The sequence below is a fragment of the Talpa europaea genome, assembly GCF_964194135.1.
Source record: "Talpa europaea genome assembly, chromosome: 14".
Classification (NCBI taxonomy): domain Eukaryota; kingdom Metazoa; phylum Chordata; class Mammalia; order Eulipotyphla; family Talpidae; genus Talpa; species Talpa europaea.
Genome location: NC_140082.1, coordinates 76,514,279 through 76,537,918, shown reverse-complemented (window position 1 = coordinate 76,537,918; position 23,640 = coordinate 76,514,279). Strand labels below are relative to the sequence as shown.

General features: G+C 38.3%; 1 protein-coding gene across 1 annotated transcript in view; it reads right to left on the bottom strand.

Annotated features, from left to right (window-relative positions):
- OCA2 (OCA2 melanosomal transmembrane protein) overlaps positions 1-23,640 on the bottom strand; it is a 168,540-nt gene that overhangs the window by 68,172 nt on the left and 76,728 nt on the right. Inside the window, exon 18 of the mRNA XM_084253372.1 lies at positions 14,766-14,893. Coding sequence (XP_084109498.1) covers positions 14,766-14,893 — 128 coding nt within the window. The remainder of the gene's footprint in view (positions 1-14,765; positions 14,894-23,640) is intronic.

Here is a 23,640-nt window from a genome sequence, read left to right as displayed (position 1 = left end):
AAGCACCAATGAGTATGTAGGTTGTCATCTCTGAAGTATTGAAAGAACAAAACACACCATTAAAAAAAGTATGTCATTAAAAGAGTATATGCAAAAAGGGGCAGGGGATTTTAAATACTCTTCAACCAACTCAAAGGCAAGACAGGAGATTAAAAATAAAAATACAGGGCCTCCCTGGTGGCGCAGGCCATTGAGCGCTGCATTGTGAAGCTGTCCGCTCAGCCTCTGCAGCGCAGGTTCGATCCCGGCCGGCCAGCGAGAATCCCATAGGGCGCAGCAGACCTCTCCTGTCTTGCCCACTGTTCCCCTTAGCAGTGTATTTCGTCAGTCTGCCTGTTCTGTTCCCCACTCTGTCTCTGGTGAATCCTCTCACCCTCCCGCACATCTGGCCTTTACCCTGGTTCTTGTATAAATAAGCAAATCTTAAAAAAAAAAAAAAAAAAATAGCAGGAATCTAGAAAACTTAAATAAGGGACCAGGAAAATGAGTAACTATAAGAAAGTGAAAATCAAAATCAACAAACAACTATGAACCAGAGACACTCTATGGGGGGTGGAGCATGGGGAGGGGAGGGATTGGGGTCAAAATAAGGGGGTTGCAATTGTATGGGGAATATAAAAATAAAAATTTATAAAAAAAATAAAATGTAAAAATTAAAAAAATAATAAAATAAAATAAAAATACAAAAAAGTCAGACTAATGAAAAGATGGCAGATTTAGACCCAAATGTATTAGTAGTGTCATTAAATATAAGTAGAATAAATAAATTACAAAAAAGATGAAGCTTGTCAGACTGAATTAAAATTTTGACAAAGCTACAGCTAGAACATAAATGTACAGAAAATTTGAAAAAGTCAAAAATTAAAACAACATCTACCTTCTAATTTATAATAAATGAAAGTTTTGTAACTTTTTGTTCCCTATGAAGTTAACAATTAAAAATGTATATATGATTGATAACAGCCTGAAAATATATAAAGAATAAGTAGAACTACAAAACAAATAGATCCACAATCATTTTGGAAAACTGACTAAGAAAAAATAAACACAGAATCAGGAAATCGCAATGGAAATTTTAAACATTTGACTGAATAAAAAAAAAGTAATCAAAACGCATATCAAAACTCAGGGGCGGGGGGGGGGGGGGGGGGGAGGGTGATCCTCCCCTGGTGGCGCAGCAGTTGAGTGCTGGGCTGCAAAGCTGCCCACAGCTCCTGCAGTGTCGGTTGGATCCCAGGCCACCGGCGAGGGTCCCACATGGCGCGCAGACCTCTCCTGCTGCGCCCACTGCTCCCCTCAGCAGTATATTTCATCAGTCTGCCTGTTCTGTTCCCCGCTCTGGCTCTGGTGAATTCTCTCACCCTCCCGCGCTTCTGACTGTACCCAGTGCTTGTATAAATAAATAAATAAATCTTTTAAAAAAAAACCCAGGGGGTACAGCTAAATCAACACTAAAGGGAAATTTATAACCTTATACATAACATGGGAAAATATGAAGCATGAAAATCAAAAGGCCAAACATACGTCTTCAGAAGTTAGATAACAACAACAAATTAAGGCAAAAAAAATTTTTTTAATTCTAAAAGCAGAATTTTTTAAATAGAAAACAAATATCCAAGTGAGAATTAAGAGTTGATGTTAGCAAAATTTATACGAGAGAGAGAGAGAGAGAGAAAAAGAGAGAACAAAAATTTTCAACATTAGCAATGAAAAGGGAAAAGATCACTAAAGATACTTCTCAACAGAAGAAGGAGAAAAAATACAAATCAGTAATATCAAATAGCACTGTTTTCATTTTTCATACATTTATCCAACTGATTCAGTCTCATTTGTTGAAAAGATTGCCTTCCCTATTGAATTGCTTGTTGACCACATCAGTTGACCACATATATATGGTGTAAATCTGGACTGTGTATATCTCTTACACTGATCTGTCAATCTATCTTTTGCCAATATCTCACCTCAGTCTTCATTACTACAGCTTTACACTTAAGTTGTGAACTTAAGTGCTGAGAACTTAAGTTGTGAGGTAGGTGTTCCAATGTTATTCTTTATAAAACATTGCTTTTGTTGTTTTAAGTTCTTAGAATTTTAGCAATCTTCCAGTAATTTGAAAGTGTTTTCTTAGATTTATTTCTAGGTTTTTAAATATTTTGTAATTGTTTCTTCAATATTTTCAAATGTTTTGCTGCAAGTACATGATAATACAATTTATTTACTTTTGCATATTGATCCTGTATCTTGTTGATGTTGTAGAATGCATTTATTAGTTCTAGAGTACTTGGGCTTTTGGTTTTCTTTTTTTTTTTTTTTTAAGATTATCTGTCCTGGAATTGTCTACATAAATATCATCTACAAATACGGACAGCTTTACTTCTTCAATTTATTTTTTTCAAGATTTATTTATTTATGCATGCAAGAACTGGGGTACAGGCCAGAGGTGCAGGGGGTGAGAGGATTCACCAGCAACAAAGTGAGGAGCAGCCGGTGAGTCAGGAGAGGTCTGCTGCACCATGTAGGTAGCTCCCTGGCTGGCTGGGGATCAAACTCGTGCTGTAGAGGCTGCGGATAGCTTCACAGTGCTGTGCTTAACCCCTTGCATCACCAGGGAGGCCCACAATTTCTATCTTTATCCCCTTTTTTTCTTTGTATTACTGCATTCAGTAACTATGCCCTTCCAGCAATATGTTGAAATGGAAGTAGTACAAGTGGGAAACTTTGTTTCAAAAACAGTAAGTTTTCAACATTCAGTATGATGTCGCCTCTAGCTTTTTCCATATTACTCTTCAATTTGAAGATTCCTTATTTGCTGTGAGTTTTAACGTGAATTTAAATGTTATCAAATGTTTTTCTTGCATCTTATTAACATGATCATATAGTATTTCTCCTGTATACTATTAATCAATGAGAAAAACTATATTAATTGATTTTTGAGTGCTAAAGTAACTTTATAGTCCTGAAATAAACCCTTCTTGGTTGTGATACATCATATTTTTGCATTAGATTCAATATTTTGTTAAAGATTTCTGGATCTAAGTTCATGAGGGGTGTTGGTATGTAGCTTTCTTTTCTTTTCAAAGCCTTCTTTTCATAATACCTATGTCTTTAGAATTAAAATAACGCTGGCTCATAAAATGAGAAGTGTTCTCCATTGTTTTCTGAAAACATTTACATACAACTGGCATTATTTCTTACATAATGTTTGAGAGGTTCAACAGTAAAGTTGTCTGTGCCTGAACTGTTTTTATTTGTGGAAAGATTTTTAAATGATTATAGTCTACACAGATTTTCTATGCTTCTTGATTTAGTTTTGGCAAGATATTATCCAAAAAAATGTTTCATTTCACATAGGTTGTAGAATTTGTTGACAAAAACTTATCAATAGTATTCTCCAGTCTTACTGTTCTTTTAGTGTTGGTGGGGTCTGTGTTGGTAACCCCTTTTTAGTGCTGATATTGCTGGTTATGTTCTTTAATTTCTTGATCTATCCAATTAGAGGCTTGTCAATGTTTTGGATGTTTAAATAACCAGGTCTTGACTTAGCTTATTTTCTATAATGTCCTCTTTTCTAATTTGTTAATTCTAATCATTATTGATTTCTTTCTATTTACTTTGTTTCTATTTTGCTCTTTTTTCCATTCGACTTAAGTGAAACAATAGTTAGACTTAGATCTTGTCATCTGAGTATTTAATCTGTAAATTTTCCTCTCAAACTCCTTTAGCTCTACCCAAAATTTTTTGATGTGTTGTATTTTCACTGACATTTACTTTAAAATATTTTCTTATTCCTATCTGACTCATGACCTGATTAGAAGTATGTTGTTGAATTTTAAGACGTTGGGATTTTCTCAGATTTCTGATTACTTTGATTTCTTATTGAAAATTGGTATAGTCATACTATAGAATTCTTACACTGCAATATTACAATGTTGGCAAATTTACCATGTGCCTATGCATGCTGGATGAGTGCTCTACAAATGTCAATTAAATTAAAATTGTTAATAATGTCATTCACTATTTTCTATGGCTTTCACAGCTTCTTTGTCTAGATGTTCTATCAGTTTCTGAGAGGAGGGTGATAAAGCCTCCTCTGATTGCAGCATTGTCTGTTTTGTTTTAATTTGATGAATCCATGATTTTTGAGACTTTATTAGGATCACTTACGATTATTGTGTCTTCCTGATAAGCTGTCCCATTTTATCATTATTAAGTGTCTCTTATTTTCTCTAATAATACCATTTGTCTTGAGGTTTATTCTCTGCCACTTAAGTCTTTCATGCTTGCTGTTTGCACACTACATAGTTTTCTATTTACTTACTTTCAACCTATCTCATCTTTATATTAAAATAATGTCTCTTGTAGGAAGTACCACTGAAAGTTTGCACCTCATGTACTTATTAATATAATTATATATAATGGCATTCGGGTCAGCAAATTTATGATTTCTTTTTTGTTTGTCCCTTCTGTTTTTAATCTCTGTGGCCATTTTCCTGCTTTACTTGGAGTTACCTGAGTGTTATTTTATCAGCTGACTTTTTATATAAATGTTCTAATTATATTTTTAGTAGTTACCCCATGAATTACAGTGTATATACCTAACTTTTCCAAAATCTACTCCATTAATATTTTATTAGAACAGATAAGACATGCAAGCATTGAAATGATACAAGTCCCTTTACCTCCCCTATTTCCCTTCTGCTGTTGTTGTCAAATGCATTACATCTATATACACAGAAACTCTCACCAGACAATATAGCTTATACTTCCAACAGTTATAGCTACCTTAAAAGATGTAAGAGGGAGAAAACATTGTCTTTTTCTATATTCCCAACTCCCAACCCTTTATGTAGTTCACCCTTCTTTCCTAAACACCAATTTCCTTGTAATCTCACTACCCTTCAGCCTGAAGAAATTCCATTAGCGTTTCTCATAGAGCAAGTCTGTTGACAGTAAATTCTTAGTGTCCTTCCTCTGAGAATGTCTTACTTGTTTGTTAGTTGGCTTGTTTTTTTCTTTCCTTCCTGAAAGATTGCTTTGCTGGACAAGGAATTATATTTTGACAGTTCCTTTCTTGTTTTCAATGCTCTAGGAAGCTCTTCTCCTGCCTACTGGCCTGCGTAGTTTTCGAAGAGCCTTAGCAGCCCTCACACCATGGTTCTGCTGTGCCTGTGTGGCACTGTTCTCCTGCTATTTTTCAAGATTTTTTTTCTTTGATTTTTTTTTTAACAATTTGATAATGATATTATCTAGGCCTGAACTTCTTTGATTTTCGTCCTATGGCGTTCCTTCAGTTCTTCAAAAATGTTTTTTCTCTCATAATCCCTTGTTCCTCTCCTTCTTGCTATTGTCACACAAGTTCGTGAGCTCTGGTAATTAAAATAAAGATGTCTCTGTGTTCTTCAGCGTGAGTCTCTCTCTCAGGAGGTGGTCAGCCCAACTCTGTCACAAATGTGAAGGAAACGTCTAATATTGCCATGACTATCAATTCCACAGCAGTGGAGGCAGTATGTTGGCATTCTGAAGATCAAATAGAAAGTTGTTCCCTTTGGGGTGCTTTAATCAGTGCCCTCTGCTCTGCCATTCTTTTTCTTTTCTCATAATACCTTGTCTCCATCAAAATATTATCTGAGCCAAAAAAAAAAAATCTTTGACTTTTAAAGCCTCTAAAACACATTGGAAGGTCTTACATGTTTAATATCTGATACATTCAACTATTTTATCAAATATTCAGAATGCATTATAATTGGAATTATTTTGCATTGAATTTCAATTACACCTCTAATTTTGGAGTCTGGAAGAGCAGACCTAGGCTAGAAAGAGTGACTATCATACTAATTTTTGAAAACTCTTTATAAATCCCTTTTGCTACAAACATCAAAAATGCCTCTGTGTGTCCATTTTCCCCATAATGATTCCTGTACCTTTTCAGTGACTCATTAATAATCTTATTTGTCAGCAGCACTTCCTTAGAGAATCAGCTACAAGAGAAAGCACCATTTCAATGGCTTTCATGTTCATGTGTCTAGAAAAAAATTGTTTGGCCACTCTTGATTTTTAAAAATAAACTTTTTACAGCTGGAATCAATGATACACTTAAAGTATCTGTAGATGACAATTATTTCTCAAAACACTATTAAGGGGATAAACTAAATATATTTTTGTTAGATTTTTTGATAGTGATAATGGCATTTTTAATGTATATTTTCATTGGTTGAGTTTATATATATATATATATATATATAAAATTTTTCCCTAAAGGCAAGTAGAATGATTCATTGGTGTTTATGAATTATGAACTTGTAAACCAAATATACTGGTATTTTCTATCCCTCCAGTGTAGGTGACTATGCTCTATATCATCCTCAAAATTAATTTTTCCAGCAAAGGAACATCCTTTCACTCATTTACATTATGTTATTTATCAGTTTATCTTAACATTTCTCAAGACAGTTGAGAATATGAAAAGTATATGACTTTTGTGTCATAAACCAGAGGGCTTATGAAAAAAGGTAACTCGTACCAAAAAGCAATTTAGACACATGATGGATACTCAAGGAGAACTTGGAAGGCTGCAGTGAAGCCTGGTACAGAGTTTGGCAAGTGTTATTAACTATTAACATGAAATTATTACATGCAATCTACAAATTATAGCTTCTATCTGCCTATTATTAATACTACTTTTATTTTCAGTGACAGATCCTTGGCCCAGCTAAAGATGTCTCACTGGCAGAGACACAAAGAAAGCCAGATACACAGGAAGACTTTTCAAACCTCCCAGAAACCCAAGGAAAATGAACATAAAGCGGGAAAGTTCCTACAGAGAAAACCTAATGCTTAAGAATCAAGAAATCACCAGAGCTTCCTAATACTGCCAAGAGATAACAAAAGCATGTTTTCTCTTTCTTCTGAGCTTAAGATTCTGATAAACTACATCCTTACAAAATTCATCCTTCTTGGATGAATCCATCTGAGAGCCACTTTCCATCCAGTACTTGTAAATATTATTATAATTACTTGCGTCTCTGGACATGCAGTTTGATTTATGAGCATGAGTATATTATATATGTGAAATCCTCATAAATATGGAGGGAGTAAACAGTACGATTAAAGCAGATTCAAGGGGAAATTAAAGCAGAAAAATCAAAACATACCTTGAGACTAATGAAAATAAGGCTACAAGCTATCAGAATCTATGGAATACAGCAAAAGTGGTCCTAACAGGGAAGATAATTGTAATACAGGCCCACACTGTTAAGCAATGTAATAGGGTTTTGATTTCCTGACATCCTTTCCAGCACTTATTGGTGGACCCTTTTTATAAATGTATGCCATTCTCATGGGTGTGAGATGATATCTCGTTATGGTTTTAACATGTAACTCCTTGATTAAAAGCAATGATAAAACATGTTTTCATGTATCTATTGGCCTTCTGGATATACTTTCTAGTGAATTGTCTGTTCAGATATACTACCCATTTATTAATTGGGTGGCATGATATTTTCCTCGTTAAGCTTGAATTTTTTTGGTAACCTGTATATTAACCATGTCAGTTGTATAATGTGTAATATTTTCTCTCATTCACTGGGATGTCTTTTTAATCTACTGATATTTTCTTTTTCTGTGGAAAACCGTTTTAATTTGAGGTAATACAATTGTTTATTTTTATTTTTATTTCCCTTGCCATAGGGGTTGAGTCTACAAAAGCATCTTTATCATTGGCCTCCCCAGTGGCACAGAGGGTTGAGTGCAGCACTGTGAGGCTGTCCACAGCCTCTGCAGTGCCAGTTGGATCCCCGCCGGCCTCGGAGCAACCCACATGGCACACAGACCTCTCCTGACTCGCCCGCTACTCCCCTCAGCAGTGCTTTTGGTCAGTCTGCCTGTTCTATTCCCCGCTCTGTCTCTGGTGAATCCTCTCACCCTCCTGCGCCTCTGGTCTGTACCCCAGCTCTTGTATAAATAGGTAAATCTTTAAAAAATAAAAAAAAGTATCTATCACTGATGTCATGAAACATATCACCAATGTCTTCTCCTATTTTATTGTTGCAGCTCTAATACATAAATCTTTGGTCCATTTTGAATTTATTTTTATGCATAGATTTAGAAGGTGATACAACTTCATCATTTCCATGTGATGGTATCACCCATACCCTTTGCTAAAAAGATCCTCTCTTCCCCACTGTATGTCTGTGGCTCCTTTATCACAGGGCCGGAGACTCAAGCTTTCAGAGAGTTGTTCCCAGTGGCTGAGGGGTTTATGAGGCACAGGACTGCCTGGAGCTCCCCACCCAGATACCCTGGGATTGGAGGTCCCAAGGAGCACTACTCAACACTTCTGTGAATTTTATTCAAAAATAAAGGATTCAATTAAATAACCTCAAACGTTCCCTGAGATGGAAATTCTATGATGGCATGAGACCCAGCACGGTCCTGGCCACACATGCAGCAGAACTGTGGTAGAAAGAGCCTGAGACCACCCCCACCCCCACCCCACCAAGTTCTTCCAGCTATCAACACACTTTGAAGATATGGAGAAAAACTGCTTTTTCTATTTTGTGGTAAGAGAGACTTCAAGGGAAAATTAAAACGGATGAAATGATGAATGAATGATAAAACAAATGAAGCTCAAATGATTTCATAACTTTAGGAGCATTAAAATGTATCTATATTTGATTTACTCAATAAATTACCATGTTTGGTACATTATATTGAAATGGAACTTATTCAGACTGACTAATTAAATTTGTTTCTTTAATGCTTTTCTTTTTCCCAAATTGAAGTACAAATTGATGAATTTTAAGAAATCTACTTCTTAGGTAATTTCAGTTACATTAAAAAGAAAAATCTGTGAACAGAACAAACTGCCACACTGATAGCAACTCTTTCACTCCTCAAATGTTTCCTGAGCACAAACCGTGTTCTGGTTCCGAGGGCTCACGGTGGCACACTCCTGGAGTTTACCATTCACCCCTGGGCAGTCAGACTTCACACAGACAAAAACTGGCATGACATGGCATCAAGAAAACAGACTGTGGGGCCTCCCTGGTGGCGCAGCGCTTGAGCACTGGGCTGTGAAGCTGCCTGCAGCCTCTGCAGCGACGGTTTGATCCCCGGCCACCGGCAAGGGTCCCACATGGCACGCGGACCTCTCCTGCCACCCGCTGCTCCCCTCAGCAGTGTACTTCGGTCCTTCTGCCTGCTCTGCTCCCGCCTCTGGCTCTGGTGAATTCTCTCACCCTCCCGTGCTTCTGACTGTACCCAGTGCTCTTATAAATAAATAAATAAATCTTTAAAAAAAAAAAAAAGAAAAGAAAAGAAAAGAAAACAGACTGTGAATGGAGTGATTCTGGAAGGACCCTGGGAAAGAGCCTCTGACCCTGAAGGAAAGAGCCAGTGACCTTTGAGTGAGACCTGAACAAGGTGGGGAGGTTGACCCCTGAGCACCAAGGCCTCAAGGCAGATTGTTTCTAGAGTGAGATTGTTTCTAGGGCTTTCTATCAGTCCAGCTGTGCGCATACATTTTCATTTTCCAACAATCTGTTTTCTGCCTCTGGGAGTCGGCCCTCCTCACTCCCATGAACTGTATACGTGGGACCACCTCCCCTCAACAGGCACCTAACACTGATGGTCTCCCTCTCTGTGGATGAGCTTCAGAGGCTTGGAGATGGAGGGGGTGCAGGGAGTGACACTATACTGTAAGCCAGGCTTCACCACCCCATCTTGAGAAGGAGCTGCCTGTAAATAAAGTTAAGCAGAGACAAGGTGTTGGGGGGAGGGGAAGGAGGTAGGTGGCCACAGTCCTGACAGCATCCTCTGACCCCAGTTCCACTTGTACCTGGAGGTAGGATTCATCCACTGAACTTTCCAAGAGTTTCTGAAATCTGTTACCAACAGAGTCTACTCAACAATGCAATGGTTTCCTAGACTCCTAAGACACTACTACTTCTTTGTAAGAGTACATTTAATTTAGATGATTTTTTTTCTAAAGACATAATCAGTACTTTCTACCACCTTACTACTTTATCCAGCATACTTTCTTCTTGCTTCTTGAAGGCAGCAGAAGTTCTATGAGTGGTCATTGGCAAATTTCTATAGCTTGTCTCCTCTTCCACCTGTAGCAGAGACCACAGCCCAAATGGGAACCTATGTCTTGGGGGTGACATGAGCCCAGAATGACACCAACTTGAGTGCCCAATGCTCTAAATGTGCTGGGCCAGCACAGGTGAGCCTGATGTCTAAGCCTAACAGGGGCCCTGCACTAGGGGATGACCATCATAGATGGCCAGAGGGGAAAGAGAGAGTCCTGCCCCCAGGACAGGGGGACTCCCCACCATCGACCTAGAAAATGCAATGTGTTTGGAAGCCCCCATCTGGATGGAACATTCAAAAGAGCCAGTTGGCTGCTCCTGGTATGGACTCCTGTGTGGGGCCTGCTCTTCCTCATCCCCTTTATTGACTGAATGTCCAGTAGCTTCCCCTGACCCCCAAGCATACACAGGCACCTGGCCGGTACCTGCAAAGCTGGCATCACCCACCTAAATCTTGGGGACCTCTGCAACAACACTGTGGGCACATCCCTAGGCAGGGAGGTCACATGATAGGGACCTTCCCTGTGCTTCTCAATATCAAAGAAGCAGGTTGAAGGTGTGAAGACCCTGAGAGGTGCCTGTTGGGTCGCTAGCACTCCTGGTGCTCCCTTTCTGCATGAGGTTGTTGTGAGTGTGCACCCACACATCTTGGTGAAAGAATCCAGGATTCATGGAACTCCTGCCTGTGAAGATCCCATTACGGTTGTGTCCCAATGAGAAAAGAGCCCGCCTCAGAAATAAGATCAAAATGAAGATTCAAGCAAAGCCCAGCCTCACCCACTCCATGGGCGCCAGAGAAGGTGGAGTGGTGTGACCAAAATCTTGGTCTCTCTCTCACACACACACACACACACACACACACACACACACACAGGAGCCAGTCAGTGGGACCTAGAGGAGTGGAGAGTGATGCTTAAGTCCTTGGTGATGCTTTGGAAGCACAGAATTTCCAGGTCCCCATTTTAAATTCTGGGGAAGATTTGTAGTTGCATTACCCTGGCTCACTCTCATGCTCAGGAATTAAATTTTAATCTTTGTAGAGCATTTCTTACATGTAAGAATGTTTTCTTGCTTCAGAAGAATTTTGAAATTAATATTTCATATGACAGTATCTGTAAACCATTTTCCCTTTCTCCCCTTAGAATAGCATGAGCATAGAAATTTCTCCACATGCAAGAAATTGGTCTCAACCTTTAACAAGGGGAAATTTTTAAAGATAAATGTAGATTGCTGACTATTTAACATGAAATGTTACATTGAACTGGTGCATTCAGATGTTTAAACCCTCACCTCTGCTATGTGGCTTCAGTGTGAATCAGTCACAGCTAAGGTTCTAATGTCCTTCAGACTCTGAGCCTCTGTGAAGATACTGTTGTCCCTGGAGTGACAGTAACTGACACTGGTTATAGGGGCATCTGCAGCTTCCTGCATTCCTTCCCTGCACAGCCACGGAGGCTAAGCCCCTAAGAGGAACCCACAAAGGGCCTGGTGCTGGGAAACAGTGGCAAGTAACAAGGTGGGAGCCAGCAGCTGAAGGCCCACTCCTCATGCTCCCAGCACCCCACCTGCAGGAGTCCTCAGGGGTAGGGACTGTTGATTTGCAGTGTTTCCTTTTTAGAAATTGGCAACAAGAGCAGCTGAGGACAACAGCAGTGCTCTAACAATCTGTCTCCCAAAATTTTCTTCCCAAATGATAAGAAAAACAAGAAGGGAAAAGTAAACTCTACACCAAACCATGCCTTCCATAGAACTTAAAGATGAGAGCACCAAAGTGCAAAATATCTATAAACTAAAAGAGCAAATAATACCAAGCCCCAGACCACTATGACTCAGGCTGGTCCTCTCTCTTCCCCCACCAGACTTTACAGAGACCAAGGAAGGAGAAGAGGGGAGGGTGATGGGTAGGGGTCTAAGTGAATATGGAGATGGGGCTCCTGGGAGGCGCGGCCTGTAGGGAAGCTTCTTTTGGCAACTGAGCAGTTAAGGAGAAAGAAAAGAGGGGAAGGGCAGGCACGGTGTCCTGCAAGTCAAAAGTACCGGATTTTGTTCTGCTGACAGAAGAGGGTGCCATGAAATAAAGATTGTTTGGAAAAAACAAGTAACCCCAATAGCACTAAATTTGCAAAAGAAAAGCCAATCACACATACAGAGGTGGTGCAAAATAAACATGAGGAATAGAACATAATGCCTCAAGTATCTGAATGATAAGGATTCAGATCCTAAAGGAAACAGCTAGACAATTCTCCCACTTTAGTGCCCATGCGCAAAAACTATCTGATTCTTGCCGCTAGCCCTCTGCTGTAGAACAAGCACTATAATGAGAAGAAATGGAGACATAATAGCCTTTCCCAGTGTCAAGGTAACTAAATCAATAAGCCCATTTCGACATCCCTAATTGCCCACAGAAAACCAAAAGGCAATAAGAGGGAAGGAAATGAGTTATAAAGAAGATACAAGAAAAATGAAAGGATTAAAAAGTCCAAAATGATCTACAAGTAAATTCACTATCCAAGAGGATAAAACCATCATACAGCTCTTTTCAAAGAACCATTATTGATACATACCCACAAATACCCATTGGGTAGTAAAAAATGCAAGCCTGGTCCTAACAGCTTCAGCCTGGGGTGTAGGCTAGAGTAGGGATTGGTTGGGTGGTTCCCATCACTTTCTGGAATGTATGCTAAAGAGTCCACCAACTTGGGAGTGCTCTAGGTGTTAGAATTATCAATCTGGTCTCACAGAAGAATAGGAAAATAAAATGAGCACTAAGAAAAATTACCAAGCTAATGTGTCTAAACACATACACAAGAGAAAAATGTCAGAAACACCACTGTATTTGTGAAACATGCCCGATCAATATCAGAGACCATGCTTATTGGTTTTATTTTGCTATAGAACACTTTGTTATGTTGGCATGAGATAAATAACCTCAGAAAGACTCCTCAAGGAAAACCCAGCTACTGAAGTAATTCACGTTGCTTTGGAATTACTGGCTTTGGCAACCACCAATTATTGACCTCAGAAGAGAAAAATATATAAATACAGAAGCAAATGAAAAGGAATGTGGAGGAGCTGAACTTTGGAATGGCCATCCGAGCAGGTCTGCAGGTCCACTCCCCAGGAAAACAATCAAATTGGTGATCTTTTTTTAATGAGTATCTCTGAAAATTGTCCTGAGGGCATACAGCCAGTGACAAGACATTTATTCAAGAAAATTTTGATAAGAGCAGCAAGAGTTAGTGGCACTGGACTATATTAACCTCTCCCCACTCACATTCAGCAGATGCAGACTCTATGCTTATGTCCGAGGAGACAACCTCCCCCAACCCACAGCTAAGAACTCTATCTCCCCCCAAGAGAAGCCAGCTGCCAGCATTCCGCCTCTCTCCAGAATCATGCTTCAGAGCCTAATTTCAGGAGAATTTGTGTCAAGAAATCAGGGGTGTTTTCCTCCATCCAGCCCTCACTCAAAAGGGGGAAGTTCTACCTGAGGTGCATCTTACCAAGAGTACTGGAACACAGACTCTCCTCACCCCTGCTCACTTGCAGTGTGGATGGCCCATGCCAGCAGAAGCAAGCCTAGAAGCTGAGCTGTAAACCAGCTAGGTTCACCAAGAAACCCAGGAAAAAACAGCTAAAAAGAATTCTCTCAGGGTCTGAACAACCCTCCAAGACTGGCCTCAAAAATGATCCCTGTAAAGGGAAGCAAATCTAGTTGGATCACCCTGTGGAAAAATTTATAACCCAGTGCATTGCCAAGACCAACAGAGCAATAGTTGGGAACAGGTGAAGTCTAAGGGTTATCGTGCTATTGAGACTCGCTGGAAGTGCCTGGCATATACCCTGATGACATCTACATAACTGAATATGAACAAAGACGTAGACTTCAAAGATTCAAGAGACCTGTCTTAAAACCAATTAGGAAAAAAATAGTGTCAAGGTTTAACCCAGAGAAGAATGAAAACTAAGTAAGTCTGTCTCCAACAAGTTAAAGTAATTAATAGGAGGAATTTGATGTGCTTGCGGGATACCCTTTGGAAACTAGTATTTTTCTATGTCTGCACACGTTTGTATTTGAGGAAGACACAGGCTTACAAATCAAGTCTCAATATAGAAAAGCATTGTGAAAAGTTTTGTAACAGCAATTGAAATTAAAACAATGTACATTGTTCACTCTTTTTTATAGTTTAGTCTTTTCCATGATAACATGGACTATTTACTCAAATATTACACACAATGAAGAGATCAAAGTAATATCACCCTGTAAACTTGTAAAATAACAAGTAACTTTGCTCCAAATCCAACTTAGAGCAAATCATACTTTATAGCAAATGAAATTAGAGCAAGTTTACAAACCATAAAGCTAGCTTAAGAAAAAACAACATAACCATAGCAAAATAAATTATTTTGTCAGAATATTTATGTGGCTAAGATGGAAATTCTGGTTTAACTTAAAATAGTCTAATTAAAACCTCCATTATTTGGGTTGCAATTGTATGGGGAATATAAAAATAAAATTTATTTAAAAAAATAAAAATAATAAATAATAAAACCTCCATTATTTTCCACTTAGAGGACACATGGAAAGACAGATTTAAGCTCCCTTCATTCATTAAATAAATTATGAAATACAAAAATCAGGTAAAAGATTGTATTACAAAGGTTCCATAGTCTTACCTCCATCAGAACAAATAGGGCAGCAAAGAACAGAAGTGTTGCCCACTCCACTCTGTGTAGAATTATCTCAAAATCATGAATATCAGCTAAAATCAGCAACCAGATGGCACCCAGAATGGCAATCCACCCTGAAAAATAAATAAATGGTCATATAGATGCAGTCCAATTGTTTACACACTAATTTTTCATTCTCCTGGTTCTTTTTCTTTCTGCATTAAGGATAATTTATATTCTGCAAATTGCACATTTTAACTGATGTCTCCACCCATGAAATCTACAGTACAATCAAGATAATAAAGAGAACATTATCCCCCCCAAGATTACTCAAGCCCATATGTTTGTACCCCCTGAAACTCCTCCTGTCATTCCACTGCCAAGAAACCATTCCTCTCTTTCTTTTCACTATCGGTTAAGTTTACATTTTCTATATTTTCTACGAACACAATCATACAGCCTTTGTATTTCTTTTGTCTGTATCCATTCAGCACAAGCACAATTATTTTAAGATTCTTCAATATTGGTGTGTGGATTAACAGTTCATTCGTTTTTAATGTTGCATAGTTAGCCATTTCATAGCTATGCCACAATGTATATACCCATTCACCTGTTGATGGACATTTACCTTGCTTCCATATTCATTACAAATGAATATGCTATAAACTTTCATACATAATTATCTTTATGGACCTGTTCTTTTAGTTCCTTGGGTAAATATGTAAGAATGAAATGTCTGGATCACATGGTAAGTTATACAAGACTATATTCTAAAATGGTTAAACTATTTTATAATCCCAACAGTGGCATATGAGAATTCCAGTCTTTAATACTTGGTCAACCTTTTTGATTCTAGGCTATGAAGTGCCATCCCATTGTGGTTTCAAACTGTATTTCTCTAAAGATTAGTGATGTTGAGAATCTTTTTATATACTTATTTTCCCTCTGCATACCTTCTTTTGTGAACTTTTATTCAAATAGTCTGCTTTTTTTTTTTTACTGAGTAGAGCAAATAAGTCAAAGATAAGCAAGAGGAAAAAATAGAATAAAGAAGGATTCCAAGAAATAGAAAATGAAAAAATATCGGAGAAGCAATGATACCCAAACCTGGTTCTTTGAGAAAGTCAAGAAATTTGATAAAAATAGCCAATATGAATAGGACAAAACATAAGAAGACAAAAATTGCCAATATTAAGAGTAAGATCTGTGGCATGGCTACAGATTATATAGGCACAAAGAGAGTATTTATTTCCTACAGCTGCCATAACAAATTACCACAAACGCAGTGTCTTTGCAAAAATACCTAACTTGGAAATCACAATTTTCATAGATGAGAAAGATATTTGGGCTCAGCCAGGTGTCTTATTAAAGCCTCATCAAGACAAAGTCAAGGTGTCTACAGGGCTTACTCCTTTCTTAGGGTTCTAGGATAGAATCCACTTTCTTGCTCATTTGGATTGTTGATATAATTATATTCCCTTGCAATCGTAAGTCCCAAATTCCCTTATTAATTATGTTAAATCTACTCTACCTGTGCTCTGTAAATGGAACAGCAAAGTCTGAAAGACAGCACATCTGTTTACAATATGGTTTGCTGGATATTTTAAGCCCACTGTTGAGATCTACACAGAAAAAATAAACTCCTTTTGAAATATTACTGCTCATTGACAAATAACGCACCTGACCATCCAAGAGTACTGATGGGTATGTACAAGGAGATCAATGCTGTTTTCATGCCTGTATATATAATATCCATTCTGCAGACATAGAGCAAGGAGTCATCTGGACGGTCAGATTTCATTATTTGAAAATACAATTTGTAAGGCTATAACTACCACAGATGGTGATTCCTCTGATGGATCTGGGAAAAGTCAATTGAAAACCATCTGGAAAGGATTCACCATTCTAGGTGCCACTATGAGCATTTGTGACTCATTAGACGAGGCCAAACATTAACAGAGTCTTAATGAAGTTGATTCCAACCCTCATGGACAGTTGAAACCTGTAGAGGGATTGATACCTGTAGAGGAAGTTACTGAAGATGTGGTAGAAATAGCAAGAAAACTAGAACATGACATGGAACCTGAACATGTGAATGAATTGCTACAAATTCATGATAATACTTGAATGAATGAAGAATTACTTCTTATGGATGAACAAAGAAAGTGGTTTCTTGAGATAGAAATAATTTCTGGTAAAAATGCTATGAACATTATTGAAGTGACAGCAAAGGACATAGAATATTATATAAGCTTATTTGATAAAGCAGCAATAAGGTTTGAGAGGACTGACTCCAGTTTGAAAAAACTTTCCATTGTGGGAATAAAATGCTATCAAACATTATCACATGCTGTTTGATGAAAGAGAACCTTTCATGAAAGGAAGACTCCAGTGACAAAGTTAACTGCACTGTCTTTTTTAAGAAGTTGCTACAGGTACCCCAGCCTTCAGCAACCACCTTCATCAGTCAGCAACCATCAGGGTCAAGGAAAGACCCTCCATCAGCAAAAAGATTATGACTCACTGAAGGCTCAAATAATGGTCAGCATTTTTAGCAATAAAGTATCTTTAAATCAAGGTATGTATGGCTTCTAAAAAAAGCAATGCTATTTCACACTTACTAGACTGCAGTCTAGTATAAACACAACTTTTATACATACTGGGAAGCCAAAGAGTTCAAGTGACTTGCTTTATTGCAATACTCATTTCTTTGCAGTGGTCTGGAACCAATCTCCAAATATATACCCTAAAGAATTCAAATCGTAACTTAAATAGATACTTGAACACCAATCTTCATAGCAGCATTATTCACAACCATCAAAAGGTAGAAACAACCTCTGTCAATCATCAGATAAACTGATAAACAAAATGTTGTATATACACACATTATATTATTATATCTTATTATATTAGATTATTATATATTATAATTTATATTATATTGTTATATTATAAAATTATATTATGATATATTATTATATTAATATTATTCAGCCATTAAAAGGAATTAAGTTCTGATACATCTACAACATGGATGAAACATCACTCTAATAGAAATAAGTCAAATGCAAAAGGACAAAATCATACAAACATTGTAAGATTCCACATACACGAAATATCTAAAATAGGAAAATTCATAGAGATGGAAGGTATATTAGAGGTTACTAGGGGCTGGGGTGCGGGGATAAAAAGGAATTATTGCTTAATATTGCAGAGCTTCTGTTTGGGATGATGAAAATTTTAGAAACAGATGGTGGTGGTGGCTACACAACATTGTGAATATAATTGATATAACTGAGATGTACACTTAAAAATGGATAAAATGCAAATTTTGTGATTTTTTTTGTTACAGTAGAAACATATAAGAAGGAAGTAGACCTGGCTGGAAAGTACATTTCACTGAGCATGTGTGAAGGCTTTATATAGCATGCATAGGTACTGAGGCCTTATCCTGTAGATGGAGAAATCACTTAAGATTTCTCAGAGGAGGAGTTGGAATGGCCAGATAGCTATCTGCATGATTAGACTTCAGTACTTTTCCCTGAAATCTCTAGAACACCGACCCCACAGTACTAAAAATAAATGGGCACTTGCCTACCTGGTCCATCACATCTAATGGTTGATTCTTTGATTGCTCAATTAAAGATAGATCATCATACCTTTTCTTTAAATCCTCAGTGGAAAAAAAATTGCACCAATTGTACTTGCCCTGAGTAGCATTTTTCCACAATCAGGAATGGCATCCCATTGCCTGCTGGTTATATGGCAAGAAGAATCCCTTTCTAAGAGTCAGTAACAACACAAGTTATTTCCTGAGATCCTAAGAGAAGCTGCAATCAAGACAGGAAGATGGACGCGCCACTGAAACTCTCTTTGCAGTTCTATTTTCCTTTAGCATTTGCGGAGGTCTGAATGTTCTTCCGGCCAAAACTCCTGTCATAGCGCTCATCAATCCAACTTCAGAATAGGTTCTATTTTCACAGAGCTTTTTCATGTCAGAAAAAATGCCCTGCAATAAAAATGCCCCACCACTGAATGAAGCTTCACCTTGTCCCTGGAAAACCTCAATTTCTCTCTTAATTTTAATCACATTGACTGCAGGGCCAGTGACCCTAATCAAGCAGCCCGTGCAGAAGCAAATCCACTTGACAATGTCTGACACCTTCACTGAGTCCAGGTGGCACCTTCTAACAAGCCCCCCAGTCACTATCAGCAATATTTCATCCTGTTCTCTCTCAGCGCTGGCTCCACAATGCTGGTGATTAAGGATGAAGCAGTGGACTCTTTTATCGTGGGCTGGAAGGAAAGACATTTATGGGAACCTCACAATTTCTAGTTCCACATTCTGTTACAAATTCCAACAATGTGCCATTGAGACTCTTCTAAAAATTAAAATCTGGTTATGTTGGCAAGGGATAAGGATAAAAAGGCAGCTTTTAGCTGAGTTTCTGTCAACCCCTTGAACAGGTATTATTCTGCCATTCCTCAAAGCCAAACCTGTACTCTCTCATGCACATCTCCAACAGAATCAAGTTTCAATGCAGAACAAAGAGCTACAGGGGGCTCTTTTACCCCACCCCAAAAGCCCAGGGTGGCAGGATTCAACAAAATACAGAACAAGACCCTCTGCCATTCACTGAGTGGCCTCCTTGACACAGGACATTTTGGTCCCTTCCCAGCAACCCAGCCCATGAGGAAACTGACGCTCCCAGGGATTAACTGGTTTTCTTCAGGCTATGTGGATTGCTGGACCAAAAGCAAGACTCAGTGCCCAGTTTCTGAAAATTTCTTTCCATTCCACCAAAATAGGTTCCCCTCATATGCTCAGACATTGGTGGAAGGTTTCTCTACTTAAAAAACAAGCTGGTTGGGCCTCCCCGGTGGCACAGCGGTTGAGCGCTGGGTGTGAAGCTGCCCGCAGCCTCTGCAGCCCAGTTCGATCCCCGGCTGCTCCCGGGCCACCAGAGGAGGGTCCCACATGGCGCGCAGACCTCTCCTGCTGCCCGCTGCTCCCCTCAGCAGTGTGCTTCAGTCCTTCTGCATGCTCTGCTCTCCCCTCTGGCTCTGGTGAATTCTCTCACCCTCCTGCGCTTCTGACTGTGCCCAGTGCTTGTATAAATAAATAAAATAAATCTTTAAAAAAAAAAAAGCTGGTTTATTCCCAAGTATTTGATTTTTTTTTGTTGTTTCAATAATAAAAGGGATGGTTTTCTTGATTTCTTCCTCTTCAGTTTGACTGTATATAGGAAAGCTACTGATTTTTGTGTGTTGATTTTGCATCCTACCACTTTATTAAACTGATTGATTAGTTTGATTAGTTTTTCTGTGGAGTTTTGGGGTTCTCTATGTATATAATCATATCATCTGCGATTAGTGATAGGTTGACTTCTTCCTTCCCTATTTGGATTCCTTCTATGTCTTTCTCTTGTCTTATTGCTCTGGCTAGGACTTCCAGTATTATATTGAAAAGCAGTGGTGAGAGTGGACATCCTTGTCTTGTTCCAGATCTTAATGGAAATGCTTTCAAATTTTCACTATTGAGAATGATATTGGCTTGTCATGTATGGCCTTTATCATGTTGAGGTATGTTCCTTGTATTCTGAGAATTTCAAGGGCCTTAATCAGAGATTCCTCAACCTACTAAAGATGGAGCTTCCATATGATCCAGCAATTCCACTCCTAGGCATTCACCCAAAGGACAGAGAAACATCCATTCAAAAGGGCACCTGCACCCCTATGTTTACAGCAGCACTATTTACAATAGCTAAGCTATGGAAACAACCCAAATACCCCAAAATAGATGACTGGATCAAGAAGATGTGGTACATATACACCATGGAATATTACTCAGCATTCAAAAAAGATAAACTCATGCAATTTGCAGCAATATAGATGGAGCTGGAAGGGATCATGCTCAGCAAAATAAGGCAAAAAGAAAAATACTGGATGGTCTCACTCATAGCAGGAATTTAGAAAACCTAAATAAAGGACCAAGAAAGAGACTAATTATAATAAAGTAAAAATCAAAATCAACAAGCAACTATAAACCAAAGACACACTAGGGGGTGGGGAGAGAAGAGGATGGACTAGGGTCAAATAAGGGGGGGTGGGAATTGTATGGGGAATATAACCAAGATGAAAATGCATACACTGTGCAAAAATGAAAAGGGATGTAAAAAATATAAAAAAGAAAAGAAAAAAGAAAATTAAGAAATAATGACATACAATAAAAAAAGTCTTTGAAGAAATTTGTGACTCTCTTGGCCAAACTTAAATGTTGGAAAAATCCTACTTTGTTAAAAAAAAAAAAAAGAAAAAGAAAAAAGAAAAAGAAAAGAAACAACCTGGTGATTCTACTTATGAAACCTCCCCCCAAAAGGGGGTTCCATATACTTAGAAATGTAACTTCACTTTGTTTTATCTGAAACCTTTTATAACTAACACATTGTTCACATCCTTGCTCTGGACATTTTTCAGATGTCTTTGATGAAAGGAAAAACTGTTCTGAGGAATGGAGCACGAACAATTAGTAAAAATAACCATATTGTATCTTTCAAGCCACACAGGTGCCTCTCCAGAGAATATCTCAACATTTCCTAACTCATATTCATTCTTCAAACTAGTAAAAGGCAAACAGGCCAGTTCTGACTGAGTCCAAATCTCTGCCTGCCTCCCTATGCTGAGGTTTCCTGTGCATTGGCTATCAACTACCCAAGATAAGTCACATGGGATTTTTCACAAATAATTCAAGACTTTCAGTTGCACAGAAACACTATGGCTGTCTGTGGGTGGTTTTAGATCTACCACTGACCTTGTCATTTACCCAAGCACCATGCTGTCAGAGTGTCAGTCCAATGCCCCCTCCTGAGGAGCTTCCAGTCCTCAGCTGGGTGAGCAAGTACAACAGGCAGGACGGGATGAACAGGGTTAGAAGATTACAATGAGCTGAGTCAGCAGGGGTTAAGTGCTATTATAGCACTATGTGCTTGGGACCTAAGACACAATGAATCTGTAGAAAGCACAGGTTTCTTCTTATAAGAAAATCCCTATACTTCCTAGTTTCCTTTTAAAAACCAGCAAAAGTAAGACCATTTTCATTATCCTGAGATTTTCTGAGCTGCCTAGCAATCACCCTAAACGAGGCATTCAGATTGCACTCAGTCACGCATGGAGCTCTGTTTCTCAGGTCTCTATATGTGCAAGGTATAAAAAAACAACAGTGTCAGTCATATTGTCAGTTGTTGAGTATTATCCCAATTAACTTTCATCTACTAACAATGGAACACCTAATTTCTATCAGTGAGTTTTTGGAGAACTGGTTCACTTTGACGGTAAGTCCCAGAAATGAACAACCACAGCATTAATCTCAGAATTAATGTTTGTTCTTAAATATTTGTTCAAGTTATTTGATGTTAAGGAATTTCTTCAGAAAATCGAGTAACTTATTTGATACTTTCTCCCCCCAGCATTTCAACTCCAAAGTTAGAGACACCCAGAGCCCCGAAAGGAATTAGTCTCTTGGTCCCCATACCTCTAAAGCCCTATAGGCATGTGAGTTTTCCAGAGTTTTCTTTTCAAATTTTTTTCATATTTTATTTTTAAAAGATGGTAATTGTAAATGAAGCTACTGGTGAAAATATTAAGGAAGATATCATTTTCTTTTTTCAGATTTGGTTTTCTATAGCAAATGTGAGTATTGTTCTTCAGAATAGTGCTAAAAGGAAAATGTAATTTCACATAGAAAACAAGGTTGATATATAATGGGGCAACTTAGAATATCAAAGTTAATGACCAATAAGAAAACTTTAAGTAATAGCCACTTAAGCAGAGGTGGCTTTGTTAATTGTTAATTGTTAATTGTTTTAACAATTCCCATGATGAAATGAAGCCTTAACACTTTACTGCCCCACCAATAATTCACAGTAATTTGTTTAAATGGACCGCTAACATTTTCCAGAAATATTCATGATATAAAAGCTGCTATGGGTCTCTCTTATACATCTTTTTTAAAAACTCTGCAGCCTTTCTGCTAGGCAAAGAACTACATAATGCAAGCCATTTTGGGATGAACAAATAAAGGGAAGAAGAGTCATTAAATTGCTCTACCCTAAATTCATTGACCTGCTTGTACTCGGGGGACAGTATTGTCTGTGTTATTCAAAACATACTGGTGCCAATAAAAGGGTAAGACCACAAACAACATAAAAGCTCATGTTAGGACAATCAGAACCAAAACATGACCAACCTTGTGAAATGTTTTATTATGTTCCATTATGATAATGGTTTTAAGCAATTAGAAGAGAGGAACTACCCCTCTTCATCTTTGGATCTCACAGTGCTTGCATGCATGGTGCTCAAGAAACATGGTTCACTCGAATTAGGAAAGATGATCCCTAATCAGTAGCTAATCACATTTATAGCAAAAGAAGGTTATAGTTACTGTAAACCACAGAATTGCCAAATAAAAGAAAAAACGTGCACATGTGATTTAGTGTGAAAAGCATTTCTATACGTCAGATGCTTAGGGATTCGGCTATCAGGAGTGAACGTGGGATGATTCTCAAAAGACGAAGGGACAGGAGGGTCCAATGCACATGATAATAACAAAGTTTGGGACCTCCTTGGTGGTGCAAGGGGTTAAGACACAACCTTTGAAGCTATCAGCAGCCACTGCAGCACGAGTTCCATCCCCAGCCAGGGAGCTGCCCACATGACGCAGCAGACCTCTCCTGACTCACCCACTGCTCCCCTCAGCAGTGTATTTCTGTTGATCTGCCTGTTCTGTTCCCACTCTGTCTCTGGTGAATCCTTTCACGCCCCCCCCATACTTCTGGCCTGTACCCCACTTCTTGTATGCATAAATAAATAAATCTTTTTTAAA